This window comes from Austrofundulus limnaeus, unplaced genomic scaffold, assembly GCF_001266775.1.
Source record: "Austrofundulus limnaeus strain Quisiro unplaced genomic scaffold, Austrofundulus_limnaeus-1.0 Scaffold37, whole genome shotgun sequence".
NCBI classification, from domain to species: Eukaryota; Metazoa; Chordata; class Actinopteri; order Cyprinodontiformes; family Rivulidae; genus Austrofundulus; species Austrofundulus limnaeus.
Window position 1 is genome coordinate 1,631,175 of NW_013952439.1, and position 25,142 is coordinate 1,656,316.

Genomic DNA, 25,142 nt, shown 5'->3' on the forward strand with positions numbered 1-25,142 from the left:
ATGAGCTGATTTGGTTCTACAATAAATAAATAAATAAATAAATGTTTTTATACACACATCATCTATGTGAATGTGGCTTGTTTTATTATCAAACATAAGTCACTTCATTATTATTATTATTATTATTATTATTATTATTATTATTATTATTATTATTATTATTATTAGTTTACAGCAGTACAGTAGAAAGTTTTTGTTTTGTTTAAGTTTTCTCGTCAAAGACTACAATCCCATAATGCTTTGCGCTCCTGGCAACAATTCTTGTCGACGTGGGAAGGGAGGGATACAGACACAAAAACACACACGGACGTCTTTGGGTTTTTGGCTGTTGTTAGGGGCTTGTTTGACAGATGTCCGCGACATGTCAGGTGTATATATCGGAGAACTTCGTCACGTTTGAAACATGTGGCTCAAACCGGAAGAAATTCTGCTGAAAAACGCGTTTAAACTGTGGGTCACCGAGAAGGATAATGAGTACTTCGTACTGCAGAGGAGACGGGGGTACGGCGAAGGTGGCGGCGGGTTGACAGGTAAAGTAGCGGGTCGATTATTTATTTTCGCCCCCTCTTGTAAATTCAGGACAACTACTGCTTTAAAGGCACATTTAAGCACTTATATGTGTTAAGTGATATTGATTGTTTCTTAGCTGTTGTTCCCTGTCATATCAGAAAGAATGCTAACGTTATCAGGAAAAAATAGTCCCTTTGCAACAGGTGGAAAATAATGTGAGTTAGCATCTTTTTAGCTAGTTTACAATATGTTTGAGTACGTGTCAGTAATTTTGCATTGTGTTTTTTTGTCCAGCATTGTTGACAAAAAGGGCGTTAATCCTATTTCCTCTCCCACTACGCTTTTTTAAACCAACAGCATGTACAGTTTTCTGAATCAAAACACAGGCTGATTTGAAAAAAAAAATAATAATAATAAATTAAATTAAATTAAAAGATGCTCCCTCCTGTTGTGTAGTTCCAGCTCAAAATAATTCGACAGCATCTTTTTCCATAAATCAGTGAAAGATACTGAAAATTAGTGATCAAATTCTTGAATTTGTCGCCCTGTAAAACACAAAGAACTGTTCTCTGGAAAATAAAAAAAACATCAGCACCTTTCATGAGGCACTGATGCTCATTTGAGTTGCCACATGCATAAATCACGTCACATCTTTACACAAGGAAAGGAAGTCGTTGTTTGTTCAGATTAGACCTGCAGCTGTCTGTTTTCAGCATTAATATAAGGTCATTTTAGATTGTCTTTAAAAAAAATACAACCTATACACACCAAAACTCTCACAGGAACTAGATCTAATGTCTTGTTTCTTCTTTTAGTTTCTCATATAAATGTTTGACTGTAGGATAAGTGATTGTTCAGAACAACTTTGAGCTGATTTGCATCAACTCTTTCTTTGCCAGGGTACATCTTGAGCATGTTTGTTGTTTTTGTGCTTCAAATTTTTCAGCTGAACTGGCAGATATCGTTATTAACATGTGGCATTTGCAAACGGCATTCTTTTTGAGTTTTGCATCGTAGACTTTGTGGAACTAAATCTGTGACCCATCACATCAAACTGTGAATTAAGTTTAATTTGGATCAAAATGACTTCAGCACATTTTCAGATAAAGCTGGATCATCCTGATATCCTGAGTGGTTCCAGAGATATGTCTTGATTTGTCTTTCTGTTTAGGATAACACATTTATATTTGGTTTGAATCTTGTTTCTATGTTATTCTAATGAGGAATTTTTTTGCGTAATTTTAAAGAAGAAACCTCAGACTGTTTTTGGATATTAAGAGTTACCAGCTTGGAAGGGAAAAAGAGATTTACCAGCACATGGAAAATGACAAAACTTTTAAGTCTTCTGAAATTATTATCATTTTTGTAACTACTGCTCAAAGAAATGCTTAAAAATTTAAGATTATATTTAAGATGTTTCTGAAAAGGTTAGTAATATAGGTAAGTAGGTTAATTCATTATATTTTGGCAAAGTGCAATTTATGCAGATGTTTTAACCAAGCACTATAGCAGCCTATTTCTCCAAATGCCTCTTTGTGACCTAATCCTTGGCTCCATGTGATGAATCACACATATGTTTAGAAGTTGGGTTGTTTTTAAGGACTGTCCAGTCTCTGTATAACCAAAGCAGAAGCAGTGTCCACAGTCTTGGCACAAAGTCGAGCTCGTTCTCAGTGCAGGTTGGATTCTTCCATGACTGTTCCTTGGCCAGATTCTGTTTGTGGTGTTCATGGACAGGATCTCAAAGAGCAGTCGCGGAGAGGAGAGTGTCTGTGAAAATGAAAACCTCAGAGTCTCTTCTCTGCAATAACGATGTGGTTCTGTTGGATATTTTGGGCCATGACCTTCAGCGTGCACTGCGGYGAAGATGAGAGTCAGCTCCTCTAATAGGTGCGAGGACATGGTTCTCAACAAGAAACAGGTGGGATACCTCCTACTGATCAGGGGGAGTCTTTGCCTCTGGTGGAGGAGTTACTACAAATGAGCAGTAGGAGATGTCAGTGTAAGAGTTTGGCTGTAATAAGAGTGGAATCTGCAGGGCAGCTACTGATTTTTAGTCACACTTTCTAACCACCTACCAGAGCGTGACAGTAAGGTAATCACCAGATAATTAATGATAATGAGCGGTTTCAACACTGAAGCTAAAATTACAGGTGTCCTGGGTGGCTGCTTTAATGATGGAGTTTATTTACAACATGGTGGTTCTCATCAGAGGAGTCTTTAACATCTGAGGCGTCTTTTATCCTCTGCTACACAATCAATGGGTTGATAAGAACGTTAGTAATGTCAACCGTGCTGGATGCGCTGAATGCTTTTAGAAAACACAGCTGACAGTCTGCTCTGAAACTGATGGAGTGCATTATGGTTTCAGCACAACCCTGTTAATAATTYATGGAGGGCTCGCCAGCAAGACTGTGTAAAGGTAACAGATTTAGCTAAATTTAGTTCTGGCACTGACCTGGGGCTTCATTTATTTCTGCTGTCTGTATGGATTTAAAGTCCTTGATCCAAGTTTTAGGAAATAAATAAAACACTGATGCACACTGTATTGCTTTAATGATTTAACATATATTTTAGATGCTTCTAAGTATGATTTTATTACAGCTTTTAAATGGTTGTTGGCAACAAACTGTCTGCTTTTCAAAGACATTATGTGGGTAAGTGTTATTAAAATGTTTGTATTTATAAGTCTGCTGTGATTTCCAGGCCTTCTTGTGGGAACCCTTGATACTGTGTTGGACTCCACATCCAAAGTCGCTCCCTACCGCATCCTACACTACACACCTGACTCACAGGTGTACTGGTCCATAGCATGTGGTACGTGACTCCATTTAAATTATCCCGTCTGCTGATTTAAACGCTCAACTCTTCTTCAGGTAAAGGCATATTTAAGTCCCTCTGAAACAGCATTAAATATTTACTGTTCAAGCACTGATATCCATGAAAAATCAAGTYAATACAACAAGTTTGGTTTGCACTAATTCAAGTTAAAGAAAAGAGGGTTTTACTAAAAAGTGTCAGCTGATTTTAAAAGATGATTAAAAATGGGGGAAATGGAAAGGTAAATAGTCTTTCTGATTTGTTTTTACTCTATTGGTTCAGGTGTCACCAGAGAGGAGATTGTGCAGCACTGGGACTGGCTGCAGCAGAACATCATGAGGACGCTCTCCGTTTTCGACTCCACTGAAGACATCACCAGCTTTGTCCAGGGGAAGATTAGAGTAAGAAGTTAGAAAAGACTGAAAAACCTCCTGGATGGTTTTCCARTCGTTTTGAATTCAACTAAATGCCTTCCTGTCATGTTGTGTTTCAGGGCCTGATTGCAGAAGAAGGGAAAACATCTCTGGTGCTGGAGGACGATCCGGAGAAATTCCGAGAAGCACTTCTGAGGTTTGAGAAGTGGTTTGAGCTGCCCCCCCAGGAGAAGCTGGTCACGTATTACTCATGCAGCTACTGGAAAGGCAAAGTACCCTGCCAGGGCTGGCTCTACCTCAGCACCAACTTCTTGTGCTTCTACTCATACCTTCTGGGATCTGAAGGTAACATCTAAGCTGAAACATGTGCTGAGTGGGGTAACTTCTAATTGCAACAAAACCATTTTTCATGTATTTAAGACAGTTTTTTTCCTCAAATAGAAAATAGTTCTTGGTAATTGCTGCCATTATAGCTGACCTTACAGTATAGACTCAAATATCTCTGTGGATAATTGTTGGCTCTGATTTTTGGGTCACATTGTAAGACATTTCATAATGATAGTATATTCATTTTTTTCCCCTGTAGTTATTTCTGAACCTGTTTTAAAATTGATTTGTTTACCTGACACTACAGTGAAGCTGGTCATTTCCTGGGATGAGATCTGGAGGTTGGAGAAAACCTCTAACGTTATTCTGACCGAGAGCATCCACGTTCTGGCCCACGGAGAGGATCACTACTTCTCCATGCTGCTGCACCTCAACGAAACCTTCGTCATCATGGAGCAGCTGGCCGAYTACGCCATCAAACGTCTTTTTGATAAAGAGGCCTTCCAGAGAGAGCCAGCGCTCTCAGACCCCCTGCAAATCACCAAGAGGCACGGCTTTAATGATGCTGAACACTGGTTTAAAAAAATTAAATGTGTTTTTTTGGTTTTAATTTTTTGACATCATTTTCACTACAGAGGCCTGGAGGCACACGCAAAAAGTCAGCAATTCCGGACRTTTTTCAGGCTTCCCAAAGAGGACAACTTGTTAGAGGTGCATGAGAGCTACTTGTGGGTGCCCTTCAGCCATTTTAACACACTCGGCAAGATCTGCCTGTCTGAGAACTACTTGTGTTTCGCCAGTCAAGATGGAAGTCAGTGCCATGTTGTCATTCCAATGCGAGAGGTAAAGCTGGGCAGATGAAAATATGATGTCATACTGTGACTCTCTTACCTGCCTGCATTTCCTGATAACAGGTCGTCAGTGTCGACAAGCCAGATTCCAGCAGCAAGGCTTTAACGGTGTGTGTGCGTGGCAAGAGAGCGCTGCGTTTTTCTGAAGTGTGGGACTACCAGCGGCTCGCCAACACGATCCGTAGCCGGTGTGGGATCAGTGCCAGCCCACAGCACTCGAGTTCATCAGAGGTGAGATGATGTGTTTTTATYTGTGCTGTTTTCATCTCGTGGTCTGCAGCACCCTCTGACAGCAAGAGAATTTACAAAACATCCTTAATGCTCAGGCCATACGTGGAGAATGCCAATCGCTCATAAATCACTTCGAGGACAATCCGGAGGACGTGACTCTCATGGTGGGACAGAAAGACAGCAGTAAGGCTGTAAGCACCGAAGCCCTCATGACTGTTTTCCACCCACAGGATGTTGAAAATCTTGACCCTAAAATGGTAGGCACCAGATTCCTGCTAAAATCAGTTGTTTTCAACTTTTCAAACCATGATGCTAATAAATGAGAGTTCCTTCATATGTGAAGAGATATGTGCTGTCTATGTGTTTTTTAGCTTAAAGAGAAGATGAAGGAGCAATCTTGGAACATCCATTTTTCTGAATACGGACGTGGGACGAGTATGTTTTTCACCAAAAAGACAAGAGACTTGATTGTTCGCGGTGTTCCTGAATGTTTGAGGGGAGAGCTGTGGATGCTGTTTTCAGGTATCTGTACTTCATCTACCACTCCTCTATTTACAGTCACACAGGAAGTTATTTTTTAGCGAGTCCCTTTGAGTTCTTTAAAAGCTGGCAGGTGTGAGATCACCACATTCTGCGTGAACCCGTAGGCGCCGTAAACGAGATGGCCACTCACCCCGGTTATTACACCGAGCTGGTGGAGCAGTCTCTGGGCACGAGCACTTTGGCCACAGATGAGATCGAAAGAGATCTGCACCGTTCTCTGCCCGAGCACCCGGCGTTTCAGAGTGACACGGGAATCTCAGCTCTGCGCAGAGTCCTTACTGCCTACGCCTACAGGAACCCCAAGATTGGCTACTGCCAGGTAAATCAGTTTCTTCAGCTACTGCATATTTAATAACTAGATTAAGAAACATCGCAGCCAGTTATTGTTATTTATGTATTTTATTATTAAAGGGGACATATCCTGCAAAATCAACTTTTTAGCCCTTAAATACAGTGGAGTCTCTAGGAGTGCAGAGAAGTTAAATGTAGTCTCTCTCTGTGCTGCGTAGATATCTTTATATTCTGTGTGTGTATACACTTGTTTCTGCTACAGAGTGAGGACCATAATATGTTTTTTTAACCTACTTTTTGGGAAGTGAGGACATTTTCTCGGTCCTCACCTTTTTTCACAGTTCTGCTACACTCTACTAGTTAGGTTTAGATATGGTGTGAATGAAGTTTTGGCTCAGGTTAGGGATAGACTAGTAATGGTTAGGGTTTGGGAAAATGTCTGGGTTAGGCATAAATGCAGTTTAAAAAAAATGAACGGAAGTCAAAACAAAGTCCTCAGTTTGATGGAAATACAAGGATGTGTGTGTGTGTGAGAAGCGCTTCAGTTGGATTTAAAGAGGCAGTGTCAAAACAAGTTGATCTGAGCCATCCTCAGACAAGAGGTGAAAGAGGGGCTTGTGGAGTTACGATAAGGAGGAATTCAGACCAAAGCATTGCAGTTCCACTTTATATAGACCAGTGGTTCCCAACCCTGGTCCTCAAGTACCCCTATCCAGCATGTTTTACTTGTTTCCCTGCTATTCAGCAGGTCTTCAGAAGATTGTTAATCACTCATTCATTCAAACCAGGTGCATCAAATCAGGGAAACATCTAAAAATCACTGCTTTAAATGTTTTTTTTTTTTTTTTTTTTTTTTTTGATGGAAGGAGGGAAACATCTAAAAATCACTGCTTTAAATGTTGACCAACACCTCAAGAGCTTCTCTGAGCTTAAGACATTTTCAAAATATAATAACGACTTAGTTTTATGTTTTTTAGTATTGCCTCTGGAAGCCATTGATTCTTTGCCATTTATGTGTAAATAATAAATCAGATAACATGTATTAAAGCTGTGATTCTCAACCCTGATCCTCAAGGACCCCTTTCCTGCATGTTTAGGTGTTTTCCTGATTTGACACACCTGGTTTGAATGAATGAGTGATTAACAATCTTCTGAAGACCTGCTGAATAGCAGGAAAACAAGTAAAGCATGCTGGACAGGGGTACTTGAGGACCAGGGTTGGGAACCACTGATATAGACCCTGACTGAATGATTTAAATGTGAACAAGAAGGATTTAAAAGCTTGATATATTTCCTTTAATACAAGTGGTGATACAGTATTATGATATTTCTGTATAAAATTCACAGTTATAGATTCTTAGCTGCAGGAACACATTATAAATGCAAACCTTTTTGCTCCTGTTATGCTACACATTTACTATAGTACAAACTGCATGCATCTTGTTGCCATGGCAGCCTGCATGCATGCAGTGATGCTGCAAGAAAAAAAACTCTCCTGATCTGCTGACTGATTATAAATCTGTTTCAGCTAAAAAGGTATTAAACTCTAAAAGAAAAACACGTCTTTTCTTGTCTTTAGGCCATGAACATTCTGACCTCGGTTCTCCTGCTGTACGCTAAAGAAGAGGAGGCTTTCTGGCTGTTGGTAGCTGTCTGTGAGAGGATGCTGCCGGACTACTTTAACCGGAGAATTATCGGTGAAACACGAATCTACAGATTCTAACACTATTTGTGCAGGTGATTTAAAAGAAAATGGGTTTAAAGGTCTGATATGTGTCCCAGGTGCTTTGGTTGACCAGGCCGTGTTCGAGGACCTGATCAGAGAAAACCTCCCCCAGCTGGTGGAACACATGACGGACCTGACGTTCTTCTCGTCTGTTTCCCTGTCCTGGTTTCTCACTCTGTTCATCAGCGTTCTGCCCATAGAGAGTGCCGTCAATGTGGTGGACTGCTTCTTCTATGACGGCATCAAGGCTATCCTGCAGCTCGGCCTCGCTGTGCTGGACTACAACATGGAGGCTCTCATCAGCTGCAACGATGACGCAGAGGCTGTCACCATCCTCAACAAGTCTGTTTACGTATAAAGCAACACACTACAAAGGTTATTTCTCTGTAAACTATAGTTTTTTTTGTTTGTTTCTGATGGCGTTGTTTCAGGTTCTTCGACAGTGTGACAAATAAAGACAGCCCGTTGCCTCCCACAGTGCAGCAAGCCTCAGTAGGAAATAATGAGAAAGCATCCCACATCAGTGTAGACATCAGTGAACTGATCCGAGAGGCGTACGAGGTTGGACAAGATTGACGCCTTCCATTTTGAGTCTGCAACATTTGGGCTGCAGATAATATCATTGTTTTCTGTTTTTATAGAAATATGGACACATCCGTACAGAGGACGTTGAGAGCTCACGGAAACGAAACAAACTGTTTGTGATCCAGACTCTGGAGGACACGACGAAGCAAAATGTTGTAAGTTACACCTGTGGTTTCCAACCATTTTAGACTTATGTACCTCTGAGCCATTTTGTCATACCACCAGTACCCCTTCAGTCAAACGTAATGATGATTCTCCAAAACTATAATGTACAATAAATGATTATTAAATGAAAATCATTTATTTAACACCCTAGAACTTTTAATTCTCAGGCATTTTATTTTTTTCAACTCAAATTAAATATAAAGAAAACAGCAGCGTCCAAAATATGTCAGAAACTCACCCAAATTTACACACCTGGGAAATTTTTTCACGTAGCCCCTGCAATATGCTCGCGTACCCTTGGTTGGGAATCACTGCTTTAGACAGTGTGAAGGACTGAAGGAGCTGTCCAAGGTCCTGAATGTGCTTTCAGGACTTTAGACAGTATGAAGGACCAAAGGAACTTTCCAAGGTCCTGAAAGTGCTGGAATGTTTCAGGACTTTAGACAGTATGAAGGACCAAAGGAACTTTCCAAGGTCCTGAATGTGCTGGGATGTTTCAGGACTTTAGACAGTATGAAGGACCAAAGGAACTGTCCAAGGTCCTGAAAGTACTGGAATGTTTCATGACTTACACTACAGGAATTAATTTTGCTGTGTTGTTATTGTGGCTTTAAGGATTGATACAGTGTCTGTTTTCAGATTCGAGTGGTGTCTCAAGAAGTCAGATTAAATGTCACGCAGCTTGATGAGCTTTACAACCTGTTCAAAGTGAGTCCAAAGCATAAAACAGTACCTTCTCTTTCATTTCAAACACTTAAACTAATAGAGTTCATGCCTTTTCACCTTCTCGTTATTTCCTTTATTCAGAGGCAGCACTTCCTCAGCTGCTACTGGACCATGAGCAGTCCCGCTCTGCTCCACCATGATCCCAGTCTGGCCTATTTGGAGCAGTACCAGTTAGGTTTCCAGCAGTTCAGTGTGCTCTTTTCCCTGCTTGAACCCTGGACCTTTTGCTCCTCCAAGAGCACGCTGTCCCTCTGGATCTTCCGCCTAATAGACGAGAACCAGGACGGTCTTATCAACTTCAAAGAGTTTTGCTGTGCCCTCGGTACATTTGATTTTTGTTTTTAATTTATTTTTTATTATCCCTGCTGCTTTAACTGCATGTTTCTTCTTCCTTAGATACTTTGTACAGTGGATCTTTCACAAATAAGCTGAAATTTCTCTTCAAGCTCCACCTGCCTCCAGGTTAGTGATTAAAAAAAACTGCCTTACTTCTATCTCGAGATTATTTCAGAGTCATTATATTAGACTTCTAGTTCAAAGTACTAGTGCGCCAAATGTCTTTTCCTTGGATTTGTTAGTTTTCGTGTTTGCCCACCATGTTAAAGCAACGATGCTGTTTAAACTTGCAGAGCTTCAACACACATATGAGTTGTCATTTTAATAATCCAGCCCGTTACTCAGGATTGTGTTGAGTGAGCACTTCGCCTGGGGTAAGACGCCGCCCTTGAAGCTCTTATCTACGCGATGTGTCACTGCCTGCTCGGAGGCCAGGGTGGTAAGAATAGCACGTATTTGAGTGAAAGCACTCCCCATGGCAGCGACGGGTGCAAGGCACTGCGAGGGCATTCGCCAGAGGGCTGGTTTCTCTGAAAGGAGGATCTGTGAAAGGAGAGAGCTGCTCAAATTACAGCTGACAGCGTAGCAGTGGCAGACGAGCCCTGAGTCACCGTTTGTGCTGCGCCAGGCCAATAAATGTCAGGCAGAGAAGCCCATTTTGTGTCTCCAGGAGAGTGTGCATGCTTCTGCACCAAGGACGGGTCACATCCTGGCGCTTCATTTCACATTACCGTACAAGGYGTTCAGTCCACATCGTATCTGCATCTTTGCAAGTAAAAGGTGCTGAAAGTGAAGCGAACACTTCATTGATCTGGGAAATGTAATCATGTGCTTTTTAGAGCTGAGAATCTTTCAGCCCAAACAAAGCGTGCAGCAGCTGTTTTCACTTATCAGATAAAGAGCAGCGACTGCTCACTTACGTCACTTGTGTTTTCATTACAGAGATGGTTAAACGTTTTGTACTCTCAGTGTACAAAAACAACCACGCTGAAGTTCACTGTACTACAGTCCTGTAACCCCACAGTGGGAAATGTTGCCAAAGTAAATTGAAATTAAACCTGGATCTTCAATAATATTTAACAATAAGGTTTCACAATAAATGTGCAAAATTTAAAATAAAGTCTGATTTTTTTCACTCGTGGCTGCAGAAAGGAATATCTAAGAGGCTGTCGCTATGGGGGGGGGGGGGGGGGGGGGGGTTCTGAGATTCAGGTGCGGACCTCAGGCTGTGCTCTTAATGCAGCAGTAAGCTGTCAAGCAGACAACATGACAGTGCTGACTGTCAGGGTTTAATCGATGCATGAAAAAGGCACGCGTGTTTGCACCCACATGTGGGTCATCTGTGGGGGGGGTGGAGCGCAGAGATATAACGGAGCATATCCCAATTAACAGTGAAAGAGTTAGAAGGTATTTTAGAAATAAACTGCTTATTTTATTATCCAAAAACACACTTTGTTGCAATGTTAAGGTTCTTTATAAAAAAAATACATGTTTATGTAACAAATGGTCCTGGTAAAAATGTCAAATTACACGATATAAGAAAAGATGAGAACTTTAAAATCTGCAGGAAAACATTTGAGCACTAAACCTTTCATCTGAAATGCACACACACACACACACACACACACACACACACACACACACACACACACACACACACACACACTAGAAAAGTGGTTTAGAGATTGTTGGCAGACTGTAAACATTTTAGTGCCCCAGACAGCACCTGGACCTGAAAATCACCAGAATCTGTGGATAAAACTAAAAATGATTTTAAAACAGACCTATATCCAAATGTTGTTTTATAAGATAAGTGACCAAAAACCCAAGAGGAAATGTAAAAATAAAAATTATTTATGATACAACAAAGGAGTAATTCAATAACATTTTTTTAAGAATAAGTTTTTTATGTTTACATAATTCTCTCTGGAAGGCATTAAAATGTAAACAGTTAAGTTCAGAACATCAAATAAAGCTTTCAGGGTTGTTAGTTACACCTCATCTATCCAACTCAGGATAAGGACATGTATCTTTTTATCTCTCTAAACATGATTATTTTTACTCCTCTTTCACCTGCTTCTTCTTTTCTTTCAGTTCTTTCACTGTCGGGTGTGTTTTAGCCTTCACAGGTAGTCCTCAGCACTTAAAGGAYCAAAGACTGCAGCACTTTATTCCTCTGACTGAAGACTCCTCTCACTTGACCAGACTGTCTGGTTAGCCTCTTTACTCTTCTCCCCTGAAACTCACATTTCCCTCTTTTTTTTAATCTTAGTTTACTAATAACTCCTCCCCAAATCTTCTGGAAAGATTATTTTATTACCCTGTGCTCACATGTCGACTTTTTCATTTCAGCCTTTGACCTCCCAGAAGATGGTGTGATACGGAAAAGTCCTGAGAGAGGTAGGATTTCATCCAAATTTACTGCAAATTATAACAAATACTGTAAATGTAAATTTTACTGTTATTTATAAAACTGACAGGCAGGGGAAAGGTTGATCTGCAGACGTATCTGAAACAGTGGCAAAATGAAATACTGAAGAAAGAAGAAACCATCAAGGACCTACCCAGAATAAACCAGGTAATTCAGCTCAGAGTTCATAAAAACATCACTTTAATTGTGTGAATGTTTAATTCTGCAAACATATGCTCAGTTTCTTTGTGCTAATTTAGGCTTTTTCTGCTAAATTTTAGCTATTTTAGGCTATTTTTTAACTTTTTACTATACTATAGCTTTGGTATAAGTTTTTTGTATGTATCATTTCCCAATCTGTTAATTTTAACTTGTTTCTGTTAGTTTTAGCTTCTTTTTGATAATTTTAACTGCTTTTCTGCTTTCAGTTTTTAAAACTCTTGCTGTCTTTCTACAGATTTTTCATTTTTGTTGTCCTACTTTCATAAAAGTCAGCTGTTCAGATCAGATCACATTAACAGTTCAGCTATTCAGAAAATCTTTCAACATTAAGCCTTTTCACAAGAAATGCAATTTCTCTAGTTCATTTATTTTTCTAGAGTTAAAAAAAAAAAGATGTTATAAATTCTTACGTTTTGTTTCAGTCTCAGTTCATCCAGTTCTCCAAAACCCTCTACAATATTTTCCACGGTGATCCAGAGGAGGAGTCTCTGTACCGAGCCGTCGCCCACGTCACCAGCCTCCTCCTGAAGATGGAGGAGGTGGGACGGAGGCTGCAGGACTCCAGCAGCCCGTCCGAGACCACCAAGCCCGCCAGCACCACTGCCGCCGAGGACTGCTCGACCAGCGAAGAGGCCTCCACGACCCCGGAGAGCTCAGAAGCCTCCAGCTCCCACAGCAGCCAGGAGGCGGCGCCCGACCCCACCCAAACAGAGTGGTCGTTTTCCTTTGAGCAGGTGCTGGCCTCTCTGCTCAACGAGCCCACCATAGTCAGCTTCTTCGAAAGGCCCGTCAACATTCAGAACAAACTAAGACAAACCCGGGTGGCCCAGCTCAAACTCATGGCCAACAAGTGAACAAACAGAGGAGATGCTTGGTTCTGACTCACATCTGCAACTTAAAATAAACTCTTCTCTTGGATTGTTGTGAGGCAGAACGTCTGATCGCTCTGATGTAGCTGCAGAGGAGACGTAATGATGGCTGATAAAACACTGCAAACATTATATAACACTTTACTGACCAACACCTTCTCTGCTTCGATTTTAAATCTTAAAGCCGACCCGTCAGGCTGAGGGTTGATACTAACATCTTGTTATGTATTTGAAATCTTTTCCTACTTAACCTTATTCTGTCATGTAGCCACACTTAGATTTAAGGTGAAATTTAAAGTTAATTTTTTGGATATTTTGAGACGCAGTTCTGTAGAAATGTTAAATGAGTTATAATCTCACCTGTTGTAGGCAGCCGCTGTGAACGACCTCTGTTTGGAGAAACAGTTTAATTCGTGACAAGCTAACAACTGTCTGAACGAGTTGAACACTTTAATGGATTGCTGCTCTCTTAAAACAGCTTCAGGCTAACGTTTTGGAACCGTTTGTGTGCAAGTTTATCTCCAGTTGTAGGTGTGCCATAAACAAAAAATGATTTTAGGATTTAGGGCCTCAGACAATATTTTATAAACCTTGAATCAACCACAAATTCATTAAATTAGTTTTAGCCTCTGATGCTGTGACAGTTTGTTAAAAGTTGCGAGCATCCTTACTGCCATCCTTCTGGAAAACTTGTATCAAAGGAGTGATTTGACCTGTGTTTATATTCTTAATCACAGTAATACTTTCCTTAAACACTGGTCCCAGTTTTCTGAATCCATCTCTATGCCTTTAAAAGAGACATAATGGCTGAATTAATGTGATGTTTCCTGTTCGTGTTGCAGCTTCACTGCCTTCAGCTCAGGTCACACAGCTGAATCAGACCTGCTCACATGTGCTTGTCGTAACCCGTTTGCATCACTAGCTTTATGATATCCTGTGAAGTACCCCAGGCTGCACAGGAAGTGCTACAGCTAGCTGCTGACACTACTATTTTCCCTTTTAAATAATAGTTAGTGAATGAACTAATATGAGACTTTAGATTTAATCAGATTTAAGATGACACAAAACCCACTTCAATCTTGTTGGTCATTCTGAGAGTTATCTACAACAGGTAAGATGTTGTTTAACAACGTCACAGAACTCTGCTCCAAAATGTCTAAATAATCTCTTTTAAAACCTAAAACTGTTGCATCATATAAGACAGGTTTACTCTATAAACCACATGTTCAGTCTGACACTACAGGACTGTTTGATGTAAATTCTCATTCAGTCTATGAAGCTATGCTTGTTTGTCCCGTGACTTCAGTGTCTTACGTTGTGACTTAGTCCTGAAACGTCATTTCAGCGATAAGCAACACCAGCTCAGTTAAATGTAGGACAGGACAGGTGAGTTAAAGGACACATCTCTGAAAGCCATAAAGGGACCGAAGACGTCGCATTTATTCAGAGCAGGAGCTGATGAAGATGCAGTGGAACATTTTGCAATAAGCTGCAGGGAGAGTCTGGCTTCCAGCACATCAGCCGGTCTCGTTTGTCCACCAGCAGGACGCACGGGTCACCTTGAGTCCTGTGAAGCTGGTGTTTGATTGGCTGCCGCGTCCCGCTCAGCGCTGTGAGGTTTTCTTTGCAGGGTTCGGGTTAATGACGTCATAAGTATCTGTTCTGTAGGATGTTGTACGCTTTAGCTTTGTGTTTTAAAAAAAAAGGTTTTGCTTGTGATTTGTGTATTTATGAGGCGTGTATAAATATGATGAGCTAGTGGACTGTTGTGGAAAAGTTCAACCTTTTAAAAACATTTTGTTTCATCGAATCTCAGGGTGACATTTCTGTAAACTGAAAGTGGAAAAAAGGGATATTTTTCAGCCTGAGACAATTATATGACAGAAATATATAAACCTGACATCATCTGTAAAGTTAAACACTCTGTAAAGAGCATGTGTACCTTAGAGACGTGCTTTTGCTGCTTGCCACAGAGAGAGTTTATTTATTTTTTCTGTTTTCCTGTCTTACTGCTTCTGTCTCAGTGAGTCKTTTGCACAGTTGTTGGAGGTTGGCGAGTTGTAGACGCGCCTGTATCTCAGCCCAGATCTGAGAGGTGAGGGGATCCAAAAGGTCACGACCGTTCCAGCTGCAGCTCGGCGTCTCTGGGGGCCAAATGAATAAATTGAAAAAGCTTTACGGCGTCTCTGCTCGTCCCGAGGAGTTAGTGTTTTATGTGCCTCTAAAGTCCAGCTTTGATTCCCTGCTTTTATCGTTTACTTTTTATTTTGTGATTGAAGGACCAGCTCGAGTTTATTTTTATTTGTTATTTTGACCTTTATTCTTCTTCTCATTCAGTATTTTTTATCTTTTGTGTAAGAAATAAAAACACTTCAAAAGTTTGACGTTTAGCCCTTCAAGTCCAAAGTTTATTAATAACTAATTTATGACTTGAACAGTTCTGCTGCATGAGTTTTAATTGAGTTTAATATCATTGTGTTTGATTGTAACTACAATGATGTTAACTCAGCTAAAACAACATCTGATCGTGTTTGACTCATGGCTGTTTTCCTGCAGCTTCTCTTGATTTTTCAGATCGTATTAAAATGCAACTATTACAGAATTATGCATGGATTATAAGTTGTTGCATGCTGCAGTCAGGTGTGTCTGAAAAAATCTTTTTTTTTTTTTGGTCTTTGTTTAGGAAAAATGACAATGATGATCCAGAATAAACAAAACTTTGATGCAAAACATTTCATTCGTAACTTTTGTAAAAGTTAGTTTTTCCTCTTCGTATGAATAAAAAGGACAAAAGATGGAATGTCAGTTTGTATCTTTTGGTTGAAAACTTGTTCTGTAAAACATTGTCGCTCTGATGTTTCTGTTTGCTTCATTATTAATGTTTTTTTTTATTTGTTTGCATCAGAATAAAGGGAAGTGATTTAATGATTATGTTGTAAGTTACATTTTTTATGCAGAAGTTTGTTGATGTGAGATTTTTTTTTTCACAAACCAGCATTTTAATGAATAATCTTCGTGTCAGCTGTTGTGACCTTGGGCAAGACACTTCACCCATCTTGTCTGCTGGTGGTGGCCAGGGCAAAAATACTTTTCTGGTTATACAAACTTCTTCTGTCAGGTCATTCTCACACAAAAGATTCACTGAAGGATTGATGAATGAAAAACAGAATTGAGATGAGTTTCATGTTTTTACCACCAGAGGGAGACAAAGTCTCTGCTCCACTACAGGAGCACACCTCTACTGTAAACTGATGTAGATCAGTTTTAGAGTTTTTGGAGCATCTTTATGTCCAATAATTACTTCACACATGTATTCTAGACTTTGAAAATAGGAACAAAATGATTTAAAAAGGTTTTTTAATATATTGACTCAGATGAAATATCTGTACATTGAAATGCTGTTTGCAAAATTTTTAATTTTCATTTTCAAAAATTCTGTGTATTTGGCACTGACTGTCTCATTTAAAATTATTTTAACTGTTTAATTAATTTTACAAATAGGTTACATAAACTGTCATAATATAACACTGCTTCAAACTAAGGTATTTGATTTTAAAATACATTTAAAATATGGCAAAACATTTAACTGTTTACTGAACTGTTTTTGTAGGAGCAAACATTCCTTATTAAAACTCATAAAATACCAATGATTATTTAAAAAAACAATTGTGCCTACAATACTATAATACAGACAAAGTCAAACAGCAATGTATAGAATATTAAAAACAATGATTTTCTTTTTTATGTAAAAACTTTTAATAAACAAAGTTGACAATTGAAGTAACAGAGTTGACAGGACAATAACAATTTCTTAGAAAAAAACATTAATTAGTTAATTCAGGTAAGAAAAACTGAGATTTAAGTTTAATTTTTTTAACCCTCTAGAAGTCTGGTTTGACTTTGAGACCTCTGAAATTTGCACTTGTTTTTTTTTTCCTGTGCTACACTTCTAGCCCTACTTGCAGCCTGTGCTCTTCYCCAGTATCTTTGCTTTCTYCTCTCTTGATGTTAGGTCTGCCACCARTCTGAAGGACTGTCACACTAGACAACTTATGCCAACTTATGAACATTTTGAAGACATCTACATTAAAGACGGAATTGAAAAAATAAACAGGAAGCTTCTTTTCGGTGTTTGCATAATGTATTTTGAACAAATATGTCAAATATATAACTTTTATTAGCAATTCAGACATAAAAAGTGTTTCATAAGTTGGCACAAGTTGTCTAGTGTGAAGGGCCTTCTTTGTTGCGTTTCCATCTTTCCCTGTCCTTTGCTAAATTCTGCTCTCTTCTGTCTGTATTGGCATCTCGTAGCTCGATTTTTGTTTCTCAGCAGCTGAGAGCAGCATATCTACAGTAAAAATGTAGGTTATATTAAACACAGTATTGTAATTTAGTCAGTAATTACTTTAAAATGTATTTAATTACTTCATTCATGCATACATTTATTAAATTGTTCTCATTAACGTAAATTACTACTCAATAGTTACATGATGTCATCTCTGTTACTTTACCAAAGATTTCTGTTAAAARCTCCACTTGCAAGCATAAATGCTAAAAGCACATGTCACCAACAAAATCATGGTTTAAAAAACTTTAGATAAAACATCTATACGTTAAAAATCAATAGTGTTTTTTAAGATATTATAGCAACAAGATTGACTTCTAAAAATTACTCTTGGTTTTAATGCTTTTCAAATTGAACTAATTTCTCAGAGGGCAAAAATACCTCTGTGTTAGAGATCCTATCACTAAAAGGAAGTGACTTCATTTCATTTCATTTATATAGCTGTGGAGAGTAATTCCACAAATTTAAAGGGAAAGAACCATAAGGTAACAGAGTTGACAAAATATTCTCGGACACATATTTTTAAATGAAAAAAAATGTGTTTTTTATTTATTTACTGCAATATTATTGCATAAGTACCTATTTAGGCAAGTTAGAAAAAGATGTTTATCCATCATTTTTTAAGATGGGAAAAATAGTGACAACTCAGACAACAAGAAGTTATGTTAAACACATTTAAATGTAATTATATCAATGTTATGAATTGTGATATATTATGATCCATACAAATAATCAATAAATTATAAAATAAAATAAAAAAATTCTAATGAAGTAGGCCAAAAATATTGATCCTGGACACCAAATGTATCTCCAATTATAGAATCACCCACATATATTTAAAAACATCCATCATCTATAACTCACGTTTTCCTGTCAGGGTCACTGATGCCCATATTCAGCAGTCCCAGTGGGAGGGGCATCCATTACAGTAACATTTAAATTAAGTGCTAAAATATATCATTTATTGGAACTAACTGGAAAAAGGTTTCACTGCTAACACAGCAGCTGTGTCGATGTATTGGTTGTTTATTTATTTGTGCTATTTTCTTCATATCGTGCAGCCAGCTCAGCCCTTGGCAGCAAGTAATAAAAACGTAAAAGTTTATTTAACAGGTTCTAAACATAAAGAGATCAAATGAAAATATAAAAAAGCAAACACTGATATCTTTTATTTAACGCCCCAATCACTATTTTTATTTTGATTGTTTTATTTATTTTCATATTTTTTTTTTACATTTTATTAAAACAATTTATAACTAACCCATTACGGTCCACGATTTCAAACACCCCCAAAAATTCCAACARTCTAAATTAATTTCTTACATCTAACCCCTCAGACAGAGTATTTTCTGTGGTTGTATTTTGATGCCCTCAATGACATTTCTTTTAACTCATAAAGCTCTTGTTTAGCCAGGTTTTTCTCGTTCGTCTTTCTGTATCTTTGATACATGTAATGTTTGCATTTTGTTTTAAATAGATAAATCATTTCTATCAGGTTGAGCAGCAGGGACACACAGGCCACTACGAGCATAAATATGATGAAGAGAGTCTTCTCTGTGGGTCTGGAGACRTAGCAGAACACGGTGGTGAGGCAGGGCCAGTGGTTACAGGTGTACATGGCTTTGAGTCCGAACCCATACAGGTAATACTGGGCTACAATAAATCCCACTTCAAAGAGAGTCTTAAAAATAATATTGAAGACATATGTGTAGAACAGTTTGCCTTCTAAGTACATTTTGTCCTGTTGTTTTTTTGCTGAAGTCGTTTTGTCGTCAGATATGGGTGGGTCCATTTCTAGTTTCTTTTTTGTTTTCTTTTTTTTCCTTTTACCCTCTTTGTTCATTCGGACCTCATGAATGGCGTGACCCAGATAAATCAGAGTGGGCGTAGAGACAATGATGATCTGCATCACCCAGAAACGAATGTGAGAAATGGGGAAGGTCTTGTCGTAGCAGACAGTCTCACAGCCGGGTTGTTTTGTGTCGCAGGAGAAGTTGGACTGCTCGTCGCTCCACACTTTCTCTGCAGCTGCCACCAGGACCAAGATGCGGAAAATAAAAAGGACCGAGAGCYAGACTTTGCCCACTTTACTGGAGTATTTCAGGGCCTGTTCCAGTTTCTTTGATAACTCATCATAGTTTGCCATGGTGCTCACCTCCTCAGCTTAATGAAACCAGGAGAGAAACCTGGAAGGAAAAAACAAAACTGTTTTTAGTTTAGAAATATAACCTGCTGMTCATAGTAAAACACACTTTTATTTTTCCTGTTAATCACTGCAGATGTTACCAGAATACAGTACATTTGTTACCTAATTTTAAAAACTAAACGTCTGTCGCTGTTAAATGGTCAACGTTTTAGAATTATTTTTGTCAAAATAATGCCAAATTAATTTATTAAATTATTAATTAATTTATTCTTATAAAAATAAACTACAAAAGGAATCATTTAACTTTATTTATTATCTAAATAGTTTGTCAATTAATGTGATTTTATTAGTGAAACTATATCTTATATAATCCACTCAAACAATATTCGAAAACCCATTTTAAAACTTTCATTCCTAATTTTGTACCTAATGCATAGCAAATACATAAAAAAGAAAAAGACAAGAAAGACTGCTGGTCTGTAGCATTTTTAGAGAAAAAAAATAAACTTTTCTTTTGTTGTACATTCCTTAAGGTGTGTTTCACACTCAGCAGTTCATAACTTAGAGCACAAACTGCCATTATGTGTAATTATGCAGGAAATGGTTGCAAAAAAACAAAAAAGGACACGCACAAAAAAAAAAACCTTGCCGAAACAAAAGACTTGGAACAATAAAAAGAAGAAATTGCAATGAGGAAAAGTGCAAAGTCATCCTTTACTCATTTTTTTTCCAGGACTTTCTTGTAGTCTTCCAATGTGCATGATTGCTTCTTCACTAAGTTTCTGTCCAGTGATCATTTTTAGAGGAATATCATTCTAGTTTATTTGGGGGGTGTGGGGACATGCCCCACCTCCCTCTTTGAATTTTGACATCAGGAATAAAGACTCATTTGTTTCAGGCTTTAACACACTGTATTGATATTTTAGACAATACTGCACCTATAAAACAGAGCACTGTGCAATACGCAAGCTGTCATTAGATTAATAAGAAGTTTACCACAAGGCTGAACATCAGAGAAAAGCACTAAACTAGAGGTTCACAGGCTCTGATCAGCTCCTTAAATAAAATTAAGAATGCCAGAAACATTTTTTTTACAAATCTCTCAAATCAAATCTAAAATCCTGTTCAACACAATCAAAAACGTTTCCTTCTCCGAGTGCTTTCACAAACACAGACTGCAATCAGTTTTTAAATTAGTTCACCATCCCACTGTCTGGTCCCAAAGTGCCTTGAGAAGGTTGAAGCAGAACAACTGACATTATGGTTGCACTCCACAAAAACAGCAGTATTTAAAGTTTCAAGTGACTTGTTTACTTCAGCCTTCGACATTGTGGATCTCACTGCTGTTATCGACCAACTGAGAGATTTGTTTGGTATTTCTGGCTCTGCATTAAACTGGTTCACTTCTTGTTTACCTGAAAGGTCTTTTATTTTTTTATGAATCAGGTTTCTTCTGACTCAGCACCAATGTACTATGGGGTACCCCAAGGCTTTGTATTGGGCCCAATCCTCTTTTTATTGTATTTTTACCCTTTAGAAGATATTTTAAAACATTACAGTAATGTGTCATATCAGCTGTATGCTGATGACTTATTATTATATTGTTCCTTTTGAACCTCAGCGATCTACAAACTGTCTGAACTCGGTAACTGTCTGTCAGAAATCAAAGTTAGGTTGAACAACATTTATAAATGCAAACAAAAATCTTTGTTTTTGAGTAAAATATAAAGATATAAAACATTTGCTCAACTGAACAAGTACAAAAATAGTACACTAAACAAAAAGTAAAGTGTTTTATAAAATAAAAAGAACATTTAAAGAAAAAAAAGCAACTTTAGATAAAAGTTCCTACCTGTTTTCTTTCATAATGTGCGTTTGGAAGTCACTGAGGATGAAGAAACAAAAATTCAGTCCCATTTTCTAGCATACATTGCATCACTTGGGTTATATGTGTTCYTCCCTCTTACTCAGAGTTCAGAAGCTGTTTATCTGGTTTGACTGTCTGCACAGGTTGTAAATGGTACAAATGATCTTTTTTTGAAGGAAAAGAGGTTCAAACGTGGACCTCCTCTTCATTTATAAACCAGTGGTTCTCAAATGTTTTCTGTCGAGCCTGCCCGTTGGAGAAAGACATTTTTTTCGTGACTCCTGAAACCCACAGGCCCCAGAACAAAGTAGTAACAAGTCAATTTAAAAACAAAAATTAAAACACAAATAAAGTATTTTTTCAAAGGTTGCCTCACATTATTGTGTTTTGGATTGAGAGAGGAAGTTATTTACTCATAGATAATTAGGTAAGTGTAATTAAACCACAAACTGACCACAAATTACAGATGGATTACATCATTTATTTAGGTGTCATTGGATTAAACATACTGTGAAAAGAATGAACTGAGATGAGAAATACTAACTTGTATACTTGCTGACTGAAATGTTTAGATGTAAGTTTGATAATAAGACCAGGTAACACTCAGATGCTAAAAACTATGACAGAAATACTTAAGAACTTTTTCTAAGAGGGTATGCATGACTGTTCATTCATTTCAAATATGTAATAAAAAAATCAAACCAGAACTTATTTTCTCTAAAATGTCATGATGAGTCTTATTCAAGAAATGCTCAGAAGGTTATTGAGGAAAAACTCCAAGGTGAAACCAACACTTCAACATGAAGCTGCTGAACAACATTCTTTGTATGTCCCAGCACCTGTTAACGTACAGTTCGAAGTATTTTCCTCGTGCCTGACTTCTAGTAAATTCTGATTACTTATTCTCACCTCTACCTTGGGCAAGACACTTCACCTGCCTTGCCTGCTGGTAGTGGGCAGAGGGTCTGGTGGTCCCAGCGGCAGCCTGTCGATCTGTCAGTGTGCTTCAGGGCAGATGTGGCTACAGTGTAGCTTAGCATCAGTGTACTGCAGCTGTGGCTACATGTAGCTTAGCATCAGTGTGTGAATGAGTGAGGGGATATCTGCAGTGTGAAGTGCTTTGGGGTCCTCGGACTTGATAAAGCGCTGTATTGTCAAGCAAAGGGCTAGGTTTATTTTAAAACTTAAAACCCTTAAAAAACGTACTTGACTATACTTAGATCTGTTAATAAGGAGCAGGGGCCATTCTGTGACACTCCTGCTGCTCTCAGCTTGAGTGACAACACAACAGAGCAGTGGAGTTTTTTTCCCACGCCTCTCTTTGGCTCTCAAATGTCTGAATGAAAATAGATTTCTCAATCTATGTAAAAAGTCTACTGTATATTTAATTTAATAATAAAGCAGCTCTTAATTAAAGAAACATACAAACTGTATTATTACATGCATTTTCACACAATGATATTTATTATGGATTATAAGCCTTTTGAGTTATTTTGTATTTAAAGTGAATTAATAGACACTAAAACAATGAAAAATAATTACTAAACCATTTAGTTTAGTTGATTAAATGTTGGGTTCTGTTTCTTATAAAAGGTCAAATCCTCCTGTTTGTTTAAAAGTTGCTGCAAACATTATGTAGCTGTTGTACAATTTACAATTTATTTTAACAAAGTCAAAATAATGATGTGTTCCTGGGTTGAGTTCAGACTGCAGCAAAGATTTTCAGCTGAATGGTACAACACCGCTACCTGCTGACAGAAGCTGTAAACTGCATCATATTTTTTCATAATAATGTGGGAATATTGTAGTAAATGAGAAGTTCAGAGATCTAATGGAGCACATGTCAGATAACAGTGGGGGAGTTAGAAGATATTTTAGATGTAAACAGTTTATTTATATTTCTAAAAAAAACTTCTTTACAATGTCAAAGCTCCTTATAAAACACATGTTTATGTAACAAATGATCCAGGTAAAAATGTTAAAATAAATGATATAAGAAAAAATGAGAACATTAAACACATTCACAACCTTGTATTTCTATCCTTATTGGGACTGTTCATTTACTGCCATTCATTTCCAGTCATTACTGTAGCCTTACACTGACCCTAATCCTTAGCACCCCAGTACACACCAAACTTTAAACCTAGTAAATTATTAAATACCACACACTGGTTTTGCCACACTGTAAAATAATATTATATATTTGACTTTTTCTAGGTTTCTGTTAGACAAACCTCATGAGAAGTTTAAAATATCGGTTTACAATGAACATTTTATAGTCGACTGGTAAATAATTATAAACATATTTTGTTACCAGATTAAGTCATATTTTTCACCAAAAAAAGTCCAAGTTACCGACTGACTTCAAGTCATTTAGATCAGTGTTACTTTAAAATTATTTATGTTTCTGATATATACAGTATATCTTTTTTTATGTGATTGTTGAATGAAATTAACGTAATTAATTTATTGTAAAACATTACTAAAAAATTACTGACAGATTCAGCCTTGTTTTTAACCGAATAACTGTGGCAGCTGAGAACCGAGCCCCTGGCACTGTGCCACACTGTGGCACTGTTCAGGCCTCTGCCTTACAGTTTTTATTGATTGTTTTGACGCAGCCGTCAACTCAAAATCCACATTTTCAAAACGGTTAACGCAGAGGACTAAACAGTGCCACAGTGGTCAAAATGACACATTTTGTTAACAAAAGGCACTAACAGTGCCAAAACATTTAAAATATGGAAAAAAGCAAATTTTGCCTTTGAACAATTTAACTTTGACAAAATGTATGAGCACCTCCAAACAATCAGTACACAATGGGCAACAAAATACAAAATACAGCACTCATGTGAATCAGTGCACCATTGCTTGTCATTGTAGCCTATGACTGTATGTAGCTTACATGCAAGTGCTGTTTGTAGTCAAATTTGCCCTCTTGCAAAAAATGCATCCAGAAGCAGATTTGGTTTGATGCAAATTTTATTGATTATATATATATTTTCAGACTGTGCAGGACAAATGAAATATTCCAATGGAGAATACATGGAAATAAAAATAAAATCCTTTACTGTGTGAGAAATTAGATAAATAAAAAACACAGTCTTTTACTGTAAAGAACAAAAATCTATAGTAGGTCTATAATATAAGAGTATGAGAAAACAACACAGTCCTGCAGACTGATTGYAAATTGAAAAAATTCTGTGAAAAGTGTCAAACAGCTTTCAGTGATTTCATACTGATCAGGGAGTTTCTAAGAGCTTGGAGCAGATGGTTTCTGTTCTGTAACCACAGCTAAAATAGAGTTTGGACTTCTTGAATRAYATCTGTGTTAACTGTTTTGCAAAACGTTGGAAAACTGTGTCAATCCTATGAGAATGGGTTTAACACATTTGCAAGAGGTGTCTTCTGCTCTGCTGAGATGGTGATGRTGGAGAGGTTCCCAGTTTCTTCAAACAGGTCAAACCAATCAATAAAAACTGTAATTTAAAAACAAAAAAATTAAACACAAATAAAGCATTTATTTTCAAGGGTGGCTTGGGCTTGAATACACCCTGACAGTTTTTTTGAAATGAGAGGAAATTAATTACTTAAGCAGTAATTTACAGATAATTTGTAATTTAATCTGTAAGATAATTGTCATTAGCTTAAGTTGGTGTATAATCAAGATACTACAATTTAAATGTCACTCACTGACTTAATTATCTACAGATCACTGTAGATTTGCATTATTTTCTTTGGTGTCATTGGATTAAACCTAACGTGAAAAGACAGAACTGAGATGGGTGATAATAA

At 37.8% G+C, this 25,142-nt stretch overlaps 2 protein-coding genes across 3 annotated transcripts; one reads left to right on the forward strand and one right to left on the reverse strand.

The window, feature by feature from the left end:
- Positions 1 to 245: 245 nt before the first annotated feature.
- Positions 246 to 15,781, forward strand: tbc1d8b (TBC1 domain family member 8B). 2 transcript variants are annotated; one of them, XM_014006763.1, is made up of 21 exons: positions 246 to 530; positions 3,217 to 3,327; positions 3,613 to 3,731; positions 3,824 to 4,049; positions 4,339 to 4,579; positions 4,667 to 4,874; positions 4,946 to 5,113; positions 5,209 to 5,370; positions 5,485 to 5,635; positions 5,761 to 5,975; positions 7,527 to 7,644; positions 7,730 to 8,015; positions 8,105 to 8,234; positions 8,315 to 8,413; positions 9,063 to 9,131; positions 9,231 to 9,471; positions 9,546 to 9,611; positions 11,606 to 11,698; positions 11,838 to 11,885; positions 11,966 to 12,063; positions 12,540 to 15,781. In XM_014006763.1, the coding sequence occupies exons 1-21, from the start codon at positions 404 to 406 to the stop codon at positions 12,969 to 12,971; spliced, it is 3,408 nt and encodes a 1,135-aa protein (XP_013862217.1). In that variant the 5' UTR covers positions 246 to 403; the 3' UTR covers positions 12,972 to 15,781. The 2 variants fall into 2 exon arrangements, with proteins under 2 accessions (XP_013862217.1, XP_013862218.1); XM_014006764.1 differs by lacking the exon at positions 11,606 to 11,698 and having other exon boundaries at positions 247 to 530.
- A 2,775-nt stretch (positions 15,782 to 18,556) lies between these two features.
- Positions 18,557 to 21,430, reverse strand: LOC106516417 (gap junction alpha-3 protein). Its single transcript, XM_014006771.1, has 2 exons — positions 21,333 to 21,430; positions 18,557 to 19,520 (listed from the first exon to the last, which is right to left on the reverse strand). The coding sequence occupies exon 2, from the start codon at positions 19,478 to 19,480 to the stop codon at positions 18,668 to 18,670; it is 813 nt and encodes a 270-aa protein (XP_013862225.1). The 5' UTR covers positions 19,481 to 19,520; positions 21,333 to 21,430; the 3' UTR covers positions 18,557 to 18,667.
- Positions 21,431 to 25,142: the final 3,712 nt, after the last annotated feature.